This window comes from Panthera pardus, unplaced genomic scaffold (genome assembly GCF_024362965.1).
Source record: "Panthera pardus isolate Hobbes unplaced genomic scaffold, ASM2436296v1 HiC_scaffold_27, whole genome shotgun sequence".
Classification (NCBI taxonomy): Eukaryota; Metazoa; Chordata; class Mammalia; order Carnivora; family Felidae; genus Panthera; species Panthera pardus.
The window spans coordinates 111,126,136-111,143,712 of NW_026526843.1; the positions used below are offsets into that span (position 1 = coordinate 111,126,136).

Sequence of the window (17,577 nt, forward strand, 5' to 3'; positions counted from 1 at the left end):
AGTTTTGGTAGGTTATATGTTTCTAGGAATTTATCTATTTCTTACAGGTTGTCCAGTTTGTTGTCATATACTTTTTCATAATATTCTCTTATAATCCTTTGTATTTCTGTGGTGTTGGTTATTTCCTCCTTTTCATTTCTGATTTTGTTTGAGTCCTCTGTTTCTCTCTCTCTCACTCTTTTTTTCTTTTTGATGAGTCTGACTAAACATTTATTAATTTTGTTTATCTTTTCAAAGAACTAGCTCCTGGTTTCATCAATCTGCCCTATTGTTCTTTTAGTTTCTATTTCATTTATTTTTGCTCTGGTCTTTATTATTTCCTTCCTTCTCCTGGTTTTGGGTTTTGTTTGTTCTTCTTTTTCTAGCTCTTTTAGGTGTAAGGTTAGGTTGTTAATTTGAGATTTTTCTTCTGTATGTAGGCCTGAATTGCTATACATTTCCCTCTTAGAACAGCTTTTTCTGCATCCCGTAGATTTTGGACTGTTGTGTTTTCATTTTCATTTGTCTCCATGTACTTTTTGAGTTCCTCTTTGACTTGTGGTTGACCCAATCATTGGTTAGTAGCATGTTATTTAACCTCCATGTATTTGTGCTAGTTCCAGATTTTTTCTTTTGGTTGATTTCTAGTTTCATAGTGCTGTGGTTGGAAAAGATGCATGGTATGACTTCAATCTTTTTGAATTTGTTGACACTTGTTATGTGGCCTAATATATGCTCTATTCTGGATACTACTTATCTCCATTTTATCTAGCTCTCTTGCTGTGATTTTGTCCTGTTCTTTCATTCAGGACATTTTCCTGGGTCTTCCCATTTTGTCTGACTCTCTGTGTTTGTTTCTCTGTGTTAGGAAAGTCAGCTATGTCTCCTGCTTTTGAAAGTAGTGTCCTTATGATGCAGAGGTTCTGTAGTGCCCTGCAGTGCAAAATTCCTTGTTCACCAGAACCTGGCACTTCAGGGGTATCTCCTATGTGTGTTGTATGTGCCCTACTGTTGTGGCTGTGCTGTGTTTGCCTTTAGTCATTTGTCTCCAATGATTCTCTTTGCTGCTTTCGAGCAGGGTTTGGTTCCTGTGTTGTTAGTGGGCCAGTCTGGGGCCACTTCGGGTTTTAGTTAAGTTAGATCAGGCTTTTGTCAGGGCTGTAGGAGCACCAAACTGCGGGGCATTTTCCCAATGTTGCGCCCTGAGAAGCTTTCATTAGTGGGTGGGGCTTGCAGTGAGATGCATTGTCTGTCCCCAGCCCGCTGCTGGGGCTGCAGTCAGACTGGTGTGTGTGGTTATCTTCCCCAGGAGTCACTTTGGAGTGGTGCTGGCCCTTCTCTGGGCTGCTTGCACACACCCAGGCTTTGGCACTGCCTTGGATGTGCTCCAGCCAAGGGTATATTGGAGGGGGCAGGTCCGTAGGAGAATGCAGGGGCTGGGCATGTAGCGCCAACAAGATTTGAGCCAGTGCTGTGGGTGGGGAGCTGCAGGTGCCCTGGAAAACTTCTGTGGAATCCTGCTGGGTTGGAGGGGCCAGATCCACAAAAGAGTGCAGGGGGTGGGTCGCAAGCTGTTAGCAAGCTGGGTGGAGAGTGCTGCATGCTGTGGTTCCTGCAGGTACCTGTGTGTCCAAGCCAGGGATGGGGGATTGGGGAGGGAAATGGGGCCTACCAGCTCTTTCGTTCTTGAACAAGTCTCCCAAAGTTCCTTGCCCCTCCAGTACCTGCTCTGAAATGACCAAATACATCTCCTTTCAGAATACCGCACGTGGTTTTCAAGCTGTTACTTCTATGTTGTATCTCTGTGGGGCTGTTCTTTATACTGTCTCTTTAAGGGCGGGGACTCAGTTTCCTATTGTGTTCCCAGCTCCTGCAGAGCTGAGCCTGCTGATTTTTAAAGTCTTACTGATCATAAAAATGTATGAAGCCAGGATCCTCTAGCCTTCAAAGCCAAATGTTATGGGGATTCTTTTTTTACAGTGCGGTCCCTGTGGGTGGGGTGCCCGGTGCAGGGTCCTCTTCTCTCCCCTCTTGGGCTTGCAGGTCCCTCCTGTGGACAGTCCTGCCAGTCTGTTTGGCTCCCCACCAAGTCTCAGCCCTTCTTCTTCTCTTTGATATGGCCTCTTTTCTACATTTAGCTGTGATAGTCTGTTCTGCCAGTCTTCTAGTTGTTTTCTGGATTATTTACACTGATGCGGGTGTTTTCTAGTTGTGTCCGTGGGACAGATGAGCTCAGGATCCTCCTCCTCCACCATCTTTCCTGAAGTCTAGATGGGTCCTTTTTATTTTTTCATCCATTCTGCTACCCTGCCTCTCTCGATTTCAGCAGTTAGGCCATTTAGATTTAAAGTAATTAGTGATAGGTATGTACTTATTGCCATTTTTAAATTTGTTTCCTGTGTTTCTTTTTTTAGTTCTTCATTGTTCCTTCTTCTCTTGCTCTCTTTTTTAAGATTTTACTTTTTATTTTTTTTAATGTTTGTTTATTTTTGTAGCAGAGCATAAGCAGGGGAGGGACAAGAGAGAGCGGGGACAGAGGATCTGAAGTGGGCTGTGCAGTGAGCCCAACGTGAGGCTGGAACTCATGAACTGCGAGATCATGACCTGAGCCAAAGTCTGACGCTTAACTGACTGAGCCACCCAGGGGCCCCAAGATTTTATTTTTAAGTAATCTCTACACCCAATGTAGGGCTCAAACCAACAACCCTGAGATCAAGAGTCGAATGCCCCACTGACTGAACAAGCCATGCATCCCTTGTTCTCCTTTTTTGTGTTTGATGAGTTTCTACAGTGTTGTGTTTGGCTTTCTTTTTATTTTTTATATATCATCAGTTTTGGGTTTGTGGTTATGAGGTTTGGTCATTTCAGTTCAAATACATTCTAAAAAAAGAGGAAAAGAAAAAAAACTTTTTTTCCCATTCTTTTCCCTTTTTTACTCCCTTCTCCACACTTAATGTATATGTTGTCACATTTTACATCTTTTTATTCATAATTTTTTATGTCTAATTATAGCCATTTCTTTCCCACTCGAAGTCTCTTTAACATTGCTTGTGAAAGTGGTTTAGTGGTGATAAACTCCTTTATCTTTCACTTGTCTGGGAAACTTTATCTCTCCTTCAAATCTAAATGACAACCTTGCCAGTAAAGTATTCTTGGTTGCAGGTTTTTTCCTAAGCACTTTAAAATATCATGCACTCCCTTCTGGCCTGCAAAGTATCTGCTGAGAAATGAGCTGATAGCCTATAGGCTTTTCCCTTGTAGGTAACTTTTTGTTTCTCTTGCTGCTTTAAGATTCTTTCTTTAAGGTTTACATTTTAAATATTGTGTGCCCGTGGTGTGGACCTCCTTGGGTTCATCTTGTTTGGAATTCTGTGTCCTTTGGATTTGGATGTCTGTTTCCTTCCCTAGGTCAGGAAAGTTTTCAGTTATGATTTCTTTGAGTACGTTTTCTACACCTTTCTCTCTCTTTTCTTCTAGGTCCCTTATGATGTGAATGTTTGTTCTCTTGATGTTGTCCAAGAGATTTCTTAATCTATCCTCATTTTTAAAAATTCTTTTCTCTTTTTGCTGTTCAGTTTGTGTGCTTTCCATCACCCTGTCTTCCAGATTGCTGATACGTTCTTCTGCATCTGCTAATCTGCTGTCCACTCTCTCTAGTGTGGTTTTTATTTCAGTTACTCTATTCTGCAACTCTGGTTTTTGAAAATATTTTCTATTCCTTTATTGAAGGACTTACTGAATTCTTCCCTTCTTTTCTCCAGCCCATTATCTTTATGATCATTATTTTAAATTGTTTATCAGGCATATTGCTTATCTCTTTCATTTAGTTCTTTTTCTGAGTTTTTTTTCTTGTTCTTTCTTTTGGAACATATTCCTCTCTCTCCCCATTTTGCTTGACTTTTGGTGTTTCTATGGATTAGGCAGAAAGGCTAGTTCTCCTAAACTTGAAGGAGTGGTCTTGTATATGTTGTCCCCTCTGTAGACTGTGTGTGTGCTTGGTTACTTTTGCTGGCTGGCTGGAGCTGTGGCTGCATATGTTAGTTACTCTTTTAAACCATGGCTTTTTATAGAAAGAAGAAAAAATAATACAAATTTTAAAGAACTAAGAGGAGAAGAAAAAAAACCAAAAAGAACAAAAATAAAAACCAAACAAGACAAATTTAAAAAAAATAAAATAATTTTTTCAATTAAAAACAAAAATGTGGCTTAATTTCTGTGCTCCAGCACACAGGGTGGTTGTATAGCCCTGGGTTAGCTGAGGTCACGAGCTCACTGTGAGCCAAGCCCTGTTCTGATCTGGGCTTTTAAAAAAGGTAGAGTGGGAGAGAGCATCCCAGCTGTTCTCTGACCCTTTGAAACCATGACTTTTTTTCTGTGTCCCATTGTGACCAGGGTTGGTGTGGTCTTACATACCCTGGGCTTGCTGAGGTCAAAAGCTCCTGGTGATAACCATACATGCCAGTTACAGCATCCAGACCTACCAGGTATGCCATTGCTGTCTGGGCTTTTAAGGTAGTGGAGGAGAGTGCACCCGCAGCTACTTAGCCCTTTTAAACCTGGCTGTTTTTCTGTGCTTCAGTGCAACTGAGGCTGGTGTGGGCTTGCAGACCCTGGGCTCACTGAAGCTGCAAGCCCACTGTGAGGACCAGACCAACCTGTTCCCGTGTCTGGACCCTGCTCCATTCTAGGCTTTTAAGGTGGTGTGGAAACATCAACTGTGCATTCTCCAGTCCCTCTGACCTGGAGAACATTCCCACAGCTCCTGCACTGCTTAGCAGAGTTCTAATGTTGTGTCTTTTATATGCTAGTTGCTCTTTAAAGCTGTGGCTGTTTTTTTTCTTTGCCCAAGGACAGAGGGATCTGTTCTTGGTTCCTCAGTACTGTCCCTCCCCACTGCTGTTCCCAGCGTGGGTACAGGGGTTCCCTTTCTTACTGTGACTCTTCTCTCTCTTGCTGTTCTCTCCATCTTTGGTTGTTCAGAAGCTGTCCAGTCAGCTCTCACTTCTTATTCAGGAGGAATTGTTCTATTAATAGGTGCAATTCGGTGTGTGTTCCATGGAGGAGGTTAGTTCAGGGCCTTCCTACATTGGTCATCTTGTGCCTGGAACCTTGGGCTTTGCCTTTTTCACCTAAGAATATGTCCTGGAAGTCACTCCTTATTAGTTCAGAAAGATCTTCCTCTTTTTTTTTTTTTTTTTTTAAACACCTGCACAGTGCTCCTCCACTGTGTGGATGTCCTGTAGTTTATTCCATCACTACAGGTACATGAGCCTCAGAAGAAGGGCTAATATCACTAATAAATAAATACTTCTTAAATACATCCATCTATGTATAGACATCTTGGTCATTTCCGATAGCTTGTGATTTTAAACAACACTACAGTGATCTTTTTGTATTATCAGAGGTGTAGTTTTATTCCCCTCCAGATAGGTTGTACCAAGTTTGCATTTCTACCAGCACTGTTTGTGAGTGCCTGTCTGCACCTACCCGCCCCCAGTTTCACCAATAAAATATGTGTTGTCATATTGTTTAATTTTTGCCGATCTAATTAGGTGATAAATTGTCAGTGTTTGCATTTCTCTCATTGTGAGTGAGTTTGAACAGTTTTTAAGTTTAAGCAACATTTTTGTGTTTTTTGAATTGTCTGTTCAAGGCTCTCCCCCATTTTTCTACTAGGTTTTTGTTCCTTTCTTTGTCCCTCAATTTTGAATAGGTATTTATCTACTAGTGATAATAATCTTTTATCTGTGGTACAAAGTGCATATATTTTCTGCCAGTTTTTGCTTCTCTTTTGTTTCTGGTGTTTGAGCATGCAAAAATATTTACTGTTCATCAATCTTTTACTGCCCCTGTATTTTGAGTCAGAGTTAGAAAGCCTTTTCCTAGACTGAGGTTAGAGAATAATTCACCTCAGGGTGCTTGGGTGGCTCAGTCCGTAGAACATGCAACTGTTGACCTTGGGGTTGTAAGTTCGAGCCCCACGTTGGGTGTAGAGGTTACTTAAAAATAAAACCTTAAAAAAAAGAATAACTCACCCCTATTTTGCTCCAGTACTTGTATGGTTTCATTTTTTATGTTTAGGTCCCTCATCCATTAGGAACTTAATCTTGTGTATGGTGTGAGGTATGGATCTCATTACATGGCTCTCAACCAGGGGCAATTTTGTCTTCCCAGGGGACATTTGGTGGCACTGTCTGGAGACATTTTGGGTTGTCACAACGAGGGGGAAGAGTGCTCCTGGCATCACTTTGGTAGGGGCCCCGCATGCTGCTAAACATCACAATGCACAGGACAGCCCCCACAGCAAAGAATTATCTGACTTGAAACATCAGTAGTGCCGAGACTGAGAAACTCTGATGAAATTTTTCTACCAGTTGTTCTACCATCATTTAAAAAAAGCTCCCATCTTTTGCCTCAGTGTTTTGAGATACTGCCTTTATCGTAGATTATATTTTCATATATACTTGGGTTGATTTCTGGATTTTGTATTCTTTTCTACTGGTATGTTTTTCTACTCATGTATCAGTACCACACTATCATAATTATAAAGGCTTTAAAGATATTTTAATGCCTGGTAGAGCTACTCACCCTTATTGGTTTCCTTTGTCACTGTTTTCCTGGCTATTCTTGTATGTTTGTTTTTCCATGAGAACTTTAGTATCAATGGGTCTAACTCCATTTAAAAGGAAGCTTATTGGTATTTTTATTGGGATTGGATTAAATTTATGAATTAACTTAGAACTGACTTGCTTATAATGCTGAATCGTTCTATCCAAGGACAAGGGACATCCTTCCATTTGAGAAAGTCTAATTTTGTGTCTTTTAGGAATGCTTTATAGTTTTTCTTATACAGGTTTTGCACATTTCTGGTAAATTAATTCCTAAGTGTTTAGTCTTTGTTATTGCTATACACGGAGTTTTCTCTACTATTAGGTCTTTTAATTGGCTATCATTTGTGTAAATGAAGGGTATTGATTTTTGTGTGTTTGTATCCTACTACCTTACTGAATTCTTTTACTGTTTGAGTTTTATCATTGATTGTCTACCAGGAAAATCCTATAGTATCATATCATCTGCAACTAGATATAGCTTTACTTCTTCCTTCCTAATTCTTATGCCTGTAATTGATTTATTTTGTCTAATTCATTGATTAATCTCTCTAGTAAAATGCTAATTAGTAGCAGAGATAGTGAGCATCTTTGCCTTGTTCCTGATTTTAGTGGAAATGCCTGTAGTGTTTCCCCATTAAGATACTGGCTTTAGGACTAAGGTGTACATATTTTATTGTGTTAATGAAGTACCACTCAATTCCTATTTTCTCAAGTCTTTTTATAAAAATAGGTGTTAAATTTTATTTAAGGCCTCTCCAGCATCTATGGAGATAATCATATGGTTTTTTTTCCTTTAGATCAATTAATACGGTATATGATACTAATAGATTTCTTAATATTAAACCAACCTTCCATTCCTAGGATAAATCCCATTTGGTCATGGCATATTAATTTCTTAATGTGGTATTCTGTTTGCCAACATTTAGTTTAGTATTTCCGCATTAATAATCATGAGTGATATTGGTCTATGGTTCCCTCCCCCTCCCTTCCTCCCAGTCTTTACCAGGTTTAGGTATCAAACCTTCATAAAAGATTTATAAAAGAAATGGGGAAGTTCTACTTTATTTTCAGTGCTCTGAAACAATTTGTAGGGCATTGGGATTATCTAAACTTTGAAGGTTTAGTAGAATTCCTCTGGAAAACCATCTGGCGGCCTGAGATTATCTCCTTTGCCACCCTTGAAGAAGGAGGACTCCCAGATGGACTTTAAAGTTGGGAAACAAACCTTGACTCTTCAGCTGACAGAGGGTTTTTTTAAAAAGCTAAATTGTGTGGTCAGTCTCCTGTGCATTCCCCTTGGAGAACTTTTATTTAAATCACATGTCAAGAAACCAAGCACCCCCTCTTTCCACTTGTAAGAGCTATGAGGCTGCTTTGGAGCCATCACCAGATACAAACAGAGGACACTGTAGCTCTTGAAAATTTACAATATCCCAGTGCACCCTTAGGAGCTCACTACAGTGCCCTGGAGTACCTCAGCACACAGTTTGGGAACCACAGGTATGTAAGCCTTCCCGTCTTTCTCCTACACGTGTGTGTGTGTGTGTGTGTGTGTGTGTATACTCACATATACACTCATAGATATTGTTTGAGCTCATACTATACACAGTTTTATACACTGTTTAAAAATCTCTGATAAAATATATACATTTTCCATTTCATTGAGTGTTCTAACACTATTTTTGATATTGTATTCTATCCTAGAATATATCAGAATTAAGTATCTACCGTGGACATTTAACATAACTATTTTTCCTGTTTGAAACAGTGCTTTGATGAACACCTTAGTGAATACATCTTTGCATACAGTCCCATTATTGCCTGGGGATAAATTCCTACACATAGAATTGCTGAATCAAAGAGTATTTTTTTAAAGATTTTATTTTTTTAACTAATCTCTATACTCAACGTAGAGCCTGAACCCACAACCCCAAAATCGAGAGTTGCACGCTCCACTGATTGAGCCAGCCAGGTGCCCCATCTTACGGGTTTTTTTGTCACTTTTATTTACTTTTTATTGAAGTATAATTGAGACACAATGTTACATTAGTTTCAGGGGTACAACAGTGACGTGACAAGTCTATGCTGCATTATGCTATGCTCACCCCAAGTGTAGCTACCATCTGACATCATACAACACTGTTATAATACCATTGATTTTATTCCCTGTACTGTATCTTTTATCCTCATGAGTTAGTCTATAACTGGAAGCCTGTACCTCCCACTGCCCTTCACCCATCCCTGGCAACCATCAGTTTGTTCTCTGTATTTATGGGTCTGTTTTCTGTTCATTCATTTGTTTTGGTTTTTAGATTCCACATAGAAGTAAAATCATACGGTATTTGTCTGACTTCACTTAGCATAATTTAGTATCTTATAGTTTTGACAATTGGAAATTGCCCTCTAGAAAGAGTGTAACAACTTATACTTCCTCCAGTCTTATATGTGACTATATGTTAGAGTTTTATCCTGATTATGAATATAGTTTCAGATATTTGTGTGTTTTAGGCACTATGCTGGGAACTTTTTCATATACAATTTAATTGTATTTATATAACATCATTAAGTCTTCTTAACAACCTTCTAAAATTGAAGTTATTATCCCCATTTTACAGACAAGAAACTGGGACTCAGAAAGATGTAAGTTTTTCAAAATCACACAACTGAGAAAATGTAGGGCTGGGATTTAAACCTAGTTAGACCCATAACCTTATTACTGTATATCACTGATACTTCACGAACTTGACTGGCTATTAATGATGGTGATGTCCAATACATATTGAGTACTTATTGTGCATCAGGTACTATTCGCATGTACTAACACATTCAATCTTTGTTTCACACCTGTGAGGTACTGTGTACTATTAACCCTGAGACACTGAAATGATTAACTTGTCCAGGGTCACACAGCTAGCTAACAAACGGTAGAGCTGGTGCTCACATCCAGGCAGTTTGACTTCACAGTCTATACCATTAATGAGCAAACTACAGTGTGTAGGGTGCAGGGTTGTGGAAGATCATGTATCAGAATCTCATTAGGAATGCTTTTTTAAAGGAAGAAAAAAAATGGCTCAACTAAAGTCTCATAGATGAAAGGAGAGTTACTGTCTAACAAAACGTGTATCCAGCAATTTGCTATGTAAGAAAAGGTCTATCTAGCAGTTTGGCTGCAAATGTCCGGTCCCTGTCCCCGCAGCCTTTTCTCTTGCAGCAATGTGCAGCCCTTGTGAGTCTAATGCATAGATCTGTGTTCTGTATTCTGCGTCCCCTCCAGGTCTGAGGGCTAGAACTTGAATGGAAGATCTTCCAGTGAACTTGGTGACCCAAACTCAGAGAAATGAAACAGTTAAAATGTCCCCAATTACTTGGAAATACTAAGTATTATCATTTAAGGTGGGTACACTTTCTGGTTTACATAAGTATGATCTAGACCTCTTCTCTTATTGATGTTTGTTGGGTCAATGAAGCACCTTCGTTGTTATTCATGATTTCAGGCCTTTTCCTAGAGCCTTACTTTGGTATTTAGACTTTATTAAAAATTATGCAGATTATGACAAATGGTGATATTTTTATGTCATTTCTGTAAATGTTTCAACATTCTTCTCTCTCACCTGCCCCCCTGGAAAAAACAACTTAATGAGCCACAAAACATGTTATAATGAATGGAAAAATATTTTTAGCATTTTTATGCAGAAAATGCCTCATTAAAAGCAAATGCTTTAGCAAGCAGATTTGAGCTTAATAAGAACTTTTGTCGAGCAGGGGCTTTTGTGACAAATCACTAGCATGTGTAACTGCTCTATATAAAGACCTAGAAAGCCCTAAGAGTCTGTCACCTTCCTTTCTTACCCCTGGGCTGCACCACAGCAGTGTAGTTGAGTGTGCTATGGCACCGAGTAGACTCGGTGAACCTGAAGTCTGTGAAGCCTAATGTCTGTGTGTTGTTCGCTATCACTCACTGTTTTATCCGGATATGGTACATCATGCAGATTCATTTAGATGAAGTCTCTTCTCAGCTGCATGTTTGGTGTCATGTGGTCCAAATATTTCGCATCTATTTTGCATAGTGTAAAAACCATAAAGGTGCAGGGTGTATTATCCTACATACAAACTTCATTTCATGTGAAAACCTCAACTTGGACCCACACTTGTAACTTCTTTAGATTTTGGCCTCAAACCAGAATGACAAAGGAGCAGGGATCCGCCCACTCTGGCAGCCATGTGGGCTGACTGGGTCACAGAAGTCCTCGCCCCTCCTCAGAGGGTCCGGTCCCAGTCCCTGCAGCCTTTTCTCTTGCAGCAATGTGCAGCCCTTGTGAGCCTAATGCATAGATCTGTGTTCTGCGTCCCCTCCAGGTCTGAGGGGTAGAACTTGAATGGAAGATCAATTCTATAGGTGAGCACTTATCCCCACCGAGGCCTTAGAAAGCACACCCGAGGTGATGGACTTTGTAGGTGTTCTGGGTTCATCTGTGGTCCATCCTTGGGGCTTGGGCTGCATTACAGCCACACCCACCCAGGCAAAGCTGAAATCACTAGCAGTGAGGGGGGCCCTCTGGTAACTGGTTACCCTGCAGAACTAGCCTCCCTTATAGAATGGGGAAGCATAAAATGATGAAATGGTTCATCTTCATATGTTAAGTTTTCACATCATTTTTTTCTCAGCCCACCCCCACCGAGTCATCCACATGATCGCCTGCCAGTTAGCGCTTAACATTCAACAGTAACAGTTAACATATATCGAGGTCTCACTCTGTGCCTGGCACTGTGCTACATTCTTTCCATGTCTTATCTCATTTCACCCTCAAACTTTATGAGGTAGATGCTGTTAATATCCCCATCTTAGAGAGGAGGGAACTGAGGGGGCTAAGAAGGAACCTGCCCTACGTCTTTTAGCTTGTATGCAGGAAATCTGGTGTTTGAAGCAAGTTTTTCCCTCTGACGTTAGAGTCCTTAATTATTGCTTTGCTGCATTGTGCAACCAGTTAACTAAAAAAATACTTCTGAATCCCCACTCTATTCTCCAAAAGACGCATGAATGAAAGAGGGGAGAAGAAACTCCAGTTGCTCTCAAATGCCCATGATTTGCTCTCTCACGTGGCCCAGCTTCATCCACTGTGACTCCCAAGACCCACTCATGTTTTCTGATGAGCAAGGACAGGGCTGCTGGCTGGCCGCCAAGCTCACCGTTAAGAAGTGCCGGTCCTTTACTTCGCGCCTCCTCTGGCTGTGAGCTGGGGGGTAGGCTGGCAGTGGAGGAGCCACTACAGAAAGGGGGACAGTGGCTCTCTGCTCCCGGCGATCACTCCGGCTGCGGTGTTCTAGGGGCAGAAAAAGTAACGATACAGAAACATCCTTGGCATTTTCCATTTCTCTTTCCCCTTTGGGAGGATGAGCAAAAGGCTAGAAAAAAGTTTTTGCTAATCTAGCTCATCTGTATACCAAGTAAGATTTTTAGAATGGTTCCAAACTAAACGTTCACTTCACATTAATATGAAGACTGGCGCTTACATGTTAGTGGGTCCATCTTGTAATCTTTCTACAAGACGGCTCACTCTGAGTCTGGAAAAAGCAGTACATTTTTCAACATGCCTCATTTCAAAACAACGTGAGCAAAACAAAAAAGTCTAGAACAACGGGGGAAGATTTGGTGACATTGATGCTGGAGTGGACAGTAGGCACAGACGTGCCAGAGTCTCCTGGGGAGTGCCAGAAACACACACTCCCAGCCATCCAGTAGGTGGTAGAGCCAGCTCACGCTGGCTCAGGAGTGCTGATTGCTAGGTGTTCAGGAATTTTGCAAACCAGTTTTGAAACTACTGGTGGCTTAGAAGTGGGCCACGGTGGGAGTATTTACATCACAGAAATTAGTGGGTACTACACATCAGGGCTTTTATCTTTCTATCATGCAATTATTTATTTGACTACATTTTCTTTTCTAGAAAACCTGTGACCACACCATTGCAGCCGTCTAAGCCCCATCATGTATAACACTCAAAGGGCTTTGAAATCCTGGGCTGCTAGAGAAAGTATAGGAATCCCAATGAGGACAGTTGGCCGATTTAGGAGTAAAGCTACCTCTGGGGAAAGCCAAGAAATTTCCATGCGTGGGATGAAGTGCTCCTGGCTTCTTAACAATAATCACTGAGGCATCAAGAGCACAGTTTTGTTCTCTGGGTGTCTCAGCGAGCTCCAAAGCACACCCTGCCCAACACACCACACTAACAGCCACCCTGCCTGCCCAATCCAGCCTGCACTCTTGCCCAGGGTCTGAAATCTTATGACCCCCTCACAAGTCCAAGGTACAAAGTCACATACTGGTAGTCTTTGCTAAACTGCCGCCACAGCCAGTGTTCATCAGAAAGACCTTTTGAAATAAATGTCTTTCCACTGCCACCACCTGTTTTTCTCTGCAAGCAAGCAGTGGGCTTTTCTAAACGGGCAGCACAAAGAAAAAGGTACATTTTAAAATTCATAATGAGTAGAATACAGGTGTCACTGGTTAGGAAAAGGTCAGAGGAAGGGAGTCAGGAGGGACACATCAACTCAATTTCCCATTCAGTTGCTCCCTTCCTACACTTTCTTAAATCTCTCTCTTTCGTTTGCCCGAGGCTGGGAAGAGGCAGGCTAGATTAATGACTCCCTAATAATACTTTTTTTTCTGGCGGTGGGGTGGGGAGAACATTCATCTACTGGAGTCTGAAACTGCAGTAGACTCTTGGTCGTTATTCCCTTAGGCTAATGGAACTTAGACCTCAGCCCTGAACCTTGAAAGGAAGGAAATATAAAATATAAATCTCTCTTTATAGCCACTTAGTAATTTCTCCCTCTCTCTTCTTAGAAACAAACAGTGGCATTACTTCAAGCCATTTGGCTCTGAGCATAAAGAACTGCCAAGAAAAAAGTGGGCGGGGGGGCGGAGAGGAATCAGGTTCTAAATAATTTGAAATGCATTGAGGTGCAACTTGCTCTGGGAAGCCTTCTCTGAAGCTCCATGGCATGATCGGTCCTTTCCTCTGAGCACTCACATCCCTGTTGAATTCCCTGTTTACTACCTCACTAGACAGGCATTCCTCGTGGACAGGGCCCAAATGTTAGTTATTACCCTCTGAATCCTAGGTTTAGCACAATGCTTGGAGCTCAGTAGACTTTGTTGAAGGGACTGCTATTGAGCAGATCTCAAAAGCAGCCAATTTCTAAGGTTCTGATCTCAGTCCCATCAGCTCCCTTCTTACAGCCTCATCTCCAAAAGGAGCACAGTGCTGCCGCCACCGCAGCTTCACTTGTCTCTGCTTCATTATCCACTCACTGTTGGTGGAAGCCAGGACCTTTGGGCTGTCCAGATAGAGAACCTACAGGGAGCTTACTCCGGCGTCTGCGGAGCAAGGCCCTTGTCGGCTAGCTATTAGTCACGGCCACCAGATGGCAGAAGTGGTATTCTGATGAATGCAGTGCTAAGCTACTATGTTTCCCGGACAAGGTTAAAAAAAAAAAAAGTCACTTTCTAATTTTAATTCCACACTGCATGTTTTTAATTCTATGATGCCTATAATTCCTGTTTATGGCTCTCTGCAGTGCTATTAAAACTACTACACCCAAGATTTGCTGTTGAGACAACCTCAAAGAAAGCCAGTCTGGGAGGGCGAGACACAGCTCTGAGGTCTTCTTCCAAAACCCCAGGAGGCCCTGTATCCCTCTCAGTCCCCAGGAGGAAGTTCTGAGAAAACTGATATTGGCACTGGCTGTTCCTCAGTTCTGTCATTGAGTCCAAAGCTGACAACACAGTGAAATGGGATAGTGTACAAGCAGCTTGATGTTATCTGGTTGAATCTGGGAAAATCTAATCAGGGATGACTTATGAATAATAATAAAGGGATAAAAATAATTGTGTCTAAAGGGCTACCACAACTCAAGCTCTCTGATGATGGGATCAGAGAAAGTATTTAGTGAGAATGATCAGACTCCCCTGTCATCATTCTATGCCCTCTATGCTCAACCAGTTTTTTACAGAATTTGATTTACTTACACATTCATTGAGGACCTACTTTGTGTCAGGTTCATGCTAAGTGCTTTGAATAAAAACGAATAAGATCTCATCCTAGCTCTTCAGTTGCTCATGGATTAAGAGTGGAGATAGGCTTGTAAGAGGTTAGTTATAAGCTTGTAAGTGGCACGATTGGGAGGAGTCAAAGGATAGTATTAGGGGAAGGGGGCCTAATCGAGGCTGCAAAGGAATGGGGAGTATGTTAAGGAAGATTTCCAGAAGATGGCCTGCACTAAAAATTTGGTAAAGAAGGACTTTTCAGCCAACCATAAAATCGAAGTGACTCAACTTTAAAAATCAAAGTCAATAGTAAGAAGGCCAGAGATACCTCTAGAGGATACCCATCATCACTCTTCATCCTGAGTGTCACAGTATCTGCTACTAATAACCAAGGGGCATTTTTAGCAACAGTTGCGTTAGGGATATTAGTAGGTTAATTCTTTCATTAAAGGGGGAGAACACAGGGATATGGGAAAAGGGAGAAGTCATACACATGTGGAAGAAAATAAGCTGAAAACAAATTTGTCATTTCTCCATCCTGCTAGTGACATTATTTATTTTATTTGAATTGTAATGCTTTTGGAAAATACCATTCCTTAAAGGAACATAGGGAATTTGGAAAAAAGACATTGAATGTACAGATACCATCTGTCTCCACAGCGAAAATCTAAAGGCCGAAAAAGCTCGCGTGCCAACTTCTCATACCCAATTTAGGGGTCTCTAAAAGGGTGATGCCAGTTTTTAATCTCCTTGTCCTAATTAGAATGGTTTTGAGCCCCTGGAAGGTAAGAGAAGGCTGTTATCTTCTACTTTGTTCTGTGCCTGTCTCTGGCTTTCTCAGAATGAAAGAGAAAGAGAAATATTTATTTTCCTAGGACACAGTGTATGGTGAGGAGGAAAAGAGCTCTGGCCAGGGGTCTGGAGGCCTGGCTCTGAGTCTTGGCACTCTATCTAAATGGGCTGTGTGTGACCCTAAGGGAGGTTTCGGACTTCTCCAAGCTGCCACTCACTCCGCTGTAGAATGGTTCTCAACAGGAGCAGGATCCCCTGGGGCAGAGGGTAGGGGGGCAGGTTTAGGCAGGAGCCAAGGACGACAGCCCTCCTACAATGCACAGGATGTTCCTAAACAATGAAATAGTGCTCTAGGTCCCACAAATGTCCTATCAGAATTTCTTGTAACAGAAAAGCCTAGAACCTATTTCTGAGTCAAATCTAATTCTCTTTAAATTATAATCCAAAGGTTTTTTTTCTAGTCTTTTTTTGCTCATGCTTAATATATGCAGACCATACCAGTTTTTATGGTTGTGTCCTCTGCCCTTTCATTTCCCTCTACTTTTTGTTCAGAATGGCTTCTGAGTGTCTTGACTTAATCCAAACCTACTTTTGATAGGCACAGACATCTGACTGCTTCATTAGGTCTTCTAGTGCAGTCGTGCCCAGGCATTGTATACTGCAAATATCAGAAATAATTTTCCTTTGAAATTCTTTTTATTATCATATTCGGATCATGCTATTTTTAATTATGTATATAATTACCCATGAATTTCATTTCAGGGTAGAAAAGGGATCATTTCGAAGTACTTGCTGTGTAACAAGGGATGGTGCCGGAACTGATGGCACAGAGAAAGAACCCCCCCTCAGATGGACAAGCTCCATGCCCTCTCTCCCTGAAAATCAACACCCCCAATCCCGGAATCAGTCACCTCTGCGCAGGGCTTGCGGGCTCTGCCGGGCACGGCGGTGCAGCTCCTCCACGCAGGGCGGCCTCGTGGCCGGGAGGAAGATGTTTCTCTGCTGGTGCCACGGGGCGCGGTAGTATACGCTCAGCTTACTCTCAATGTCCAGGTTGGAGACGGCTGTGAGACAGAGAGAGAAACGGGGTGTTATACATCACAAGCTTTAAATTGTGCATCTGGCAGACTCTGGGTGGGGAGGGGGGCAGGGGCGGGGAATCTGTGTGGGGTGGAAGTCCAGACTGCTGCATTCACATCAGGAACTCACGCAAGGCTGGGGAAAGGTTTGTGGCTTACAGTATGGAAAAAGACACCCTTTGCCCCCGAGCTAAGGGATGGGAGACCCCAGGACACCAACCATCTGCCTGTGACCAGCTAACATCCTCTCCACACCTTTCATTTTATGCTCTCTGACACAGTCACTCATCAACCTGGACAAACTCCTGGCCAGCCTTGCTTAGGGGGTGGCATGGGAGGTCCTGCCTTCCAAGAATGCAGAGGGGCGCCTGCGTGGCTCAGTCGGTTAAGTGTCTGACTCTTGATTTCGGCTCAGGCCATGACCTCACGGTTCGTGAGTTTGAGCCCCGCATCGAGCCTGCTTGGGATTCTTTCTCTCTTCCCTCTCTGCCCCTCCCCTCCCCCAAATAAATAAATGAACATTTTTTAGAAAGTATGCAGACAAAAGCCTCAGGAATGAGTCAAAAAGGTCACCCCAGCTCCAGTCTTCTGGCCACAGGGCCTGGAACTATACTTCTGTACACCTGCTCCTGATGCCCACCTGAACTTTGCTTCTCCCCTGTTTTGTTGTCTCCTGTGACCCTGGGCCCCCAACCCTCACTGTTTCACCTTACCCTGCCTATCACCTGCCGACTCCATCACCTGCTGTCTTTCGAAGCATTGCTCAGCTTCCCTAGTTTCATGCAGGGGAGAGGACATGCACTGAAGAGCCCATTACAGAGGTCCCAGGGGTTCAGTGAGGAAACCAGACAGCGCTGGTGAGGAGAGGTGTACCGTCCTTGCAACTCGTAGGGAAGGAGGCCTCTTTCCCCCAAACACAGCATTTAAGCTCAAGGTCTTCTTCATGCACACACTGAGTCTAGGATGGAGATCCACCATGAATTGAAGACAAATTCTTATGGGAGGAAATGGTTCTAAGCAGGAAGATTTTGGTTAGGAAATTACTGCACAGAGGAATTCCAGAGCGCCTGGG

At 42.3% G+C, this 17,577-nt stretch overlaps 1 protein-coding gene across 3 annotated transcripts in view; it reads right to left on the reverse strand.

The window, feature by feature from the left end:
- The window catches only part of NHS (NHS actin remodeling regulator), a 341,053-nt gene that overhangs the window by 35,335 nt on the left and 288,141 nt on the right, over positions 1-17,577 (reverse strand). For all 3 annotated transcript variants that reach the window (XM_019418009.2, XM_019418008.2, XM_019418010.2), the window contains exons 2-3: positions 16,338-16,490; positions 11,778-11,911 (exon numbers count right to left, since the gene is read on the reverse strand). In XM_019418009.2, the coding sequence (XP_019273554.1) occupies positions 11,778-11,911; positions 16,338-16,490 (287 nt within the window). The remainder of the gene's footprint in view (positions 1-11,777; positions 11,912-16,337; positions 16,491-17,577) is intronic.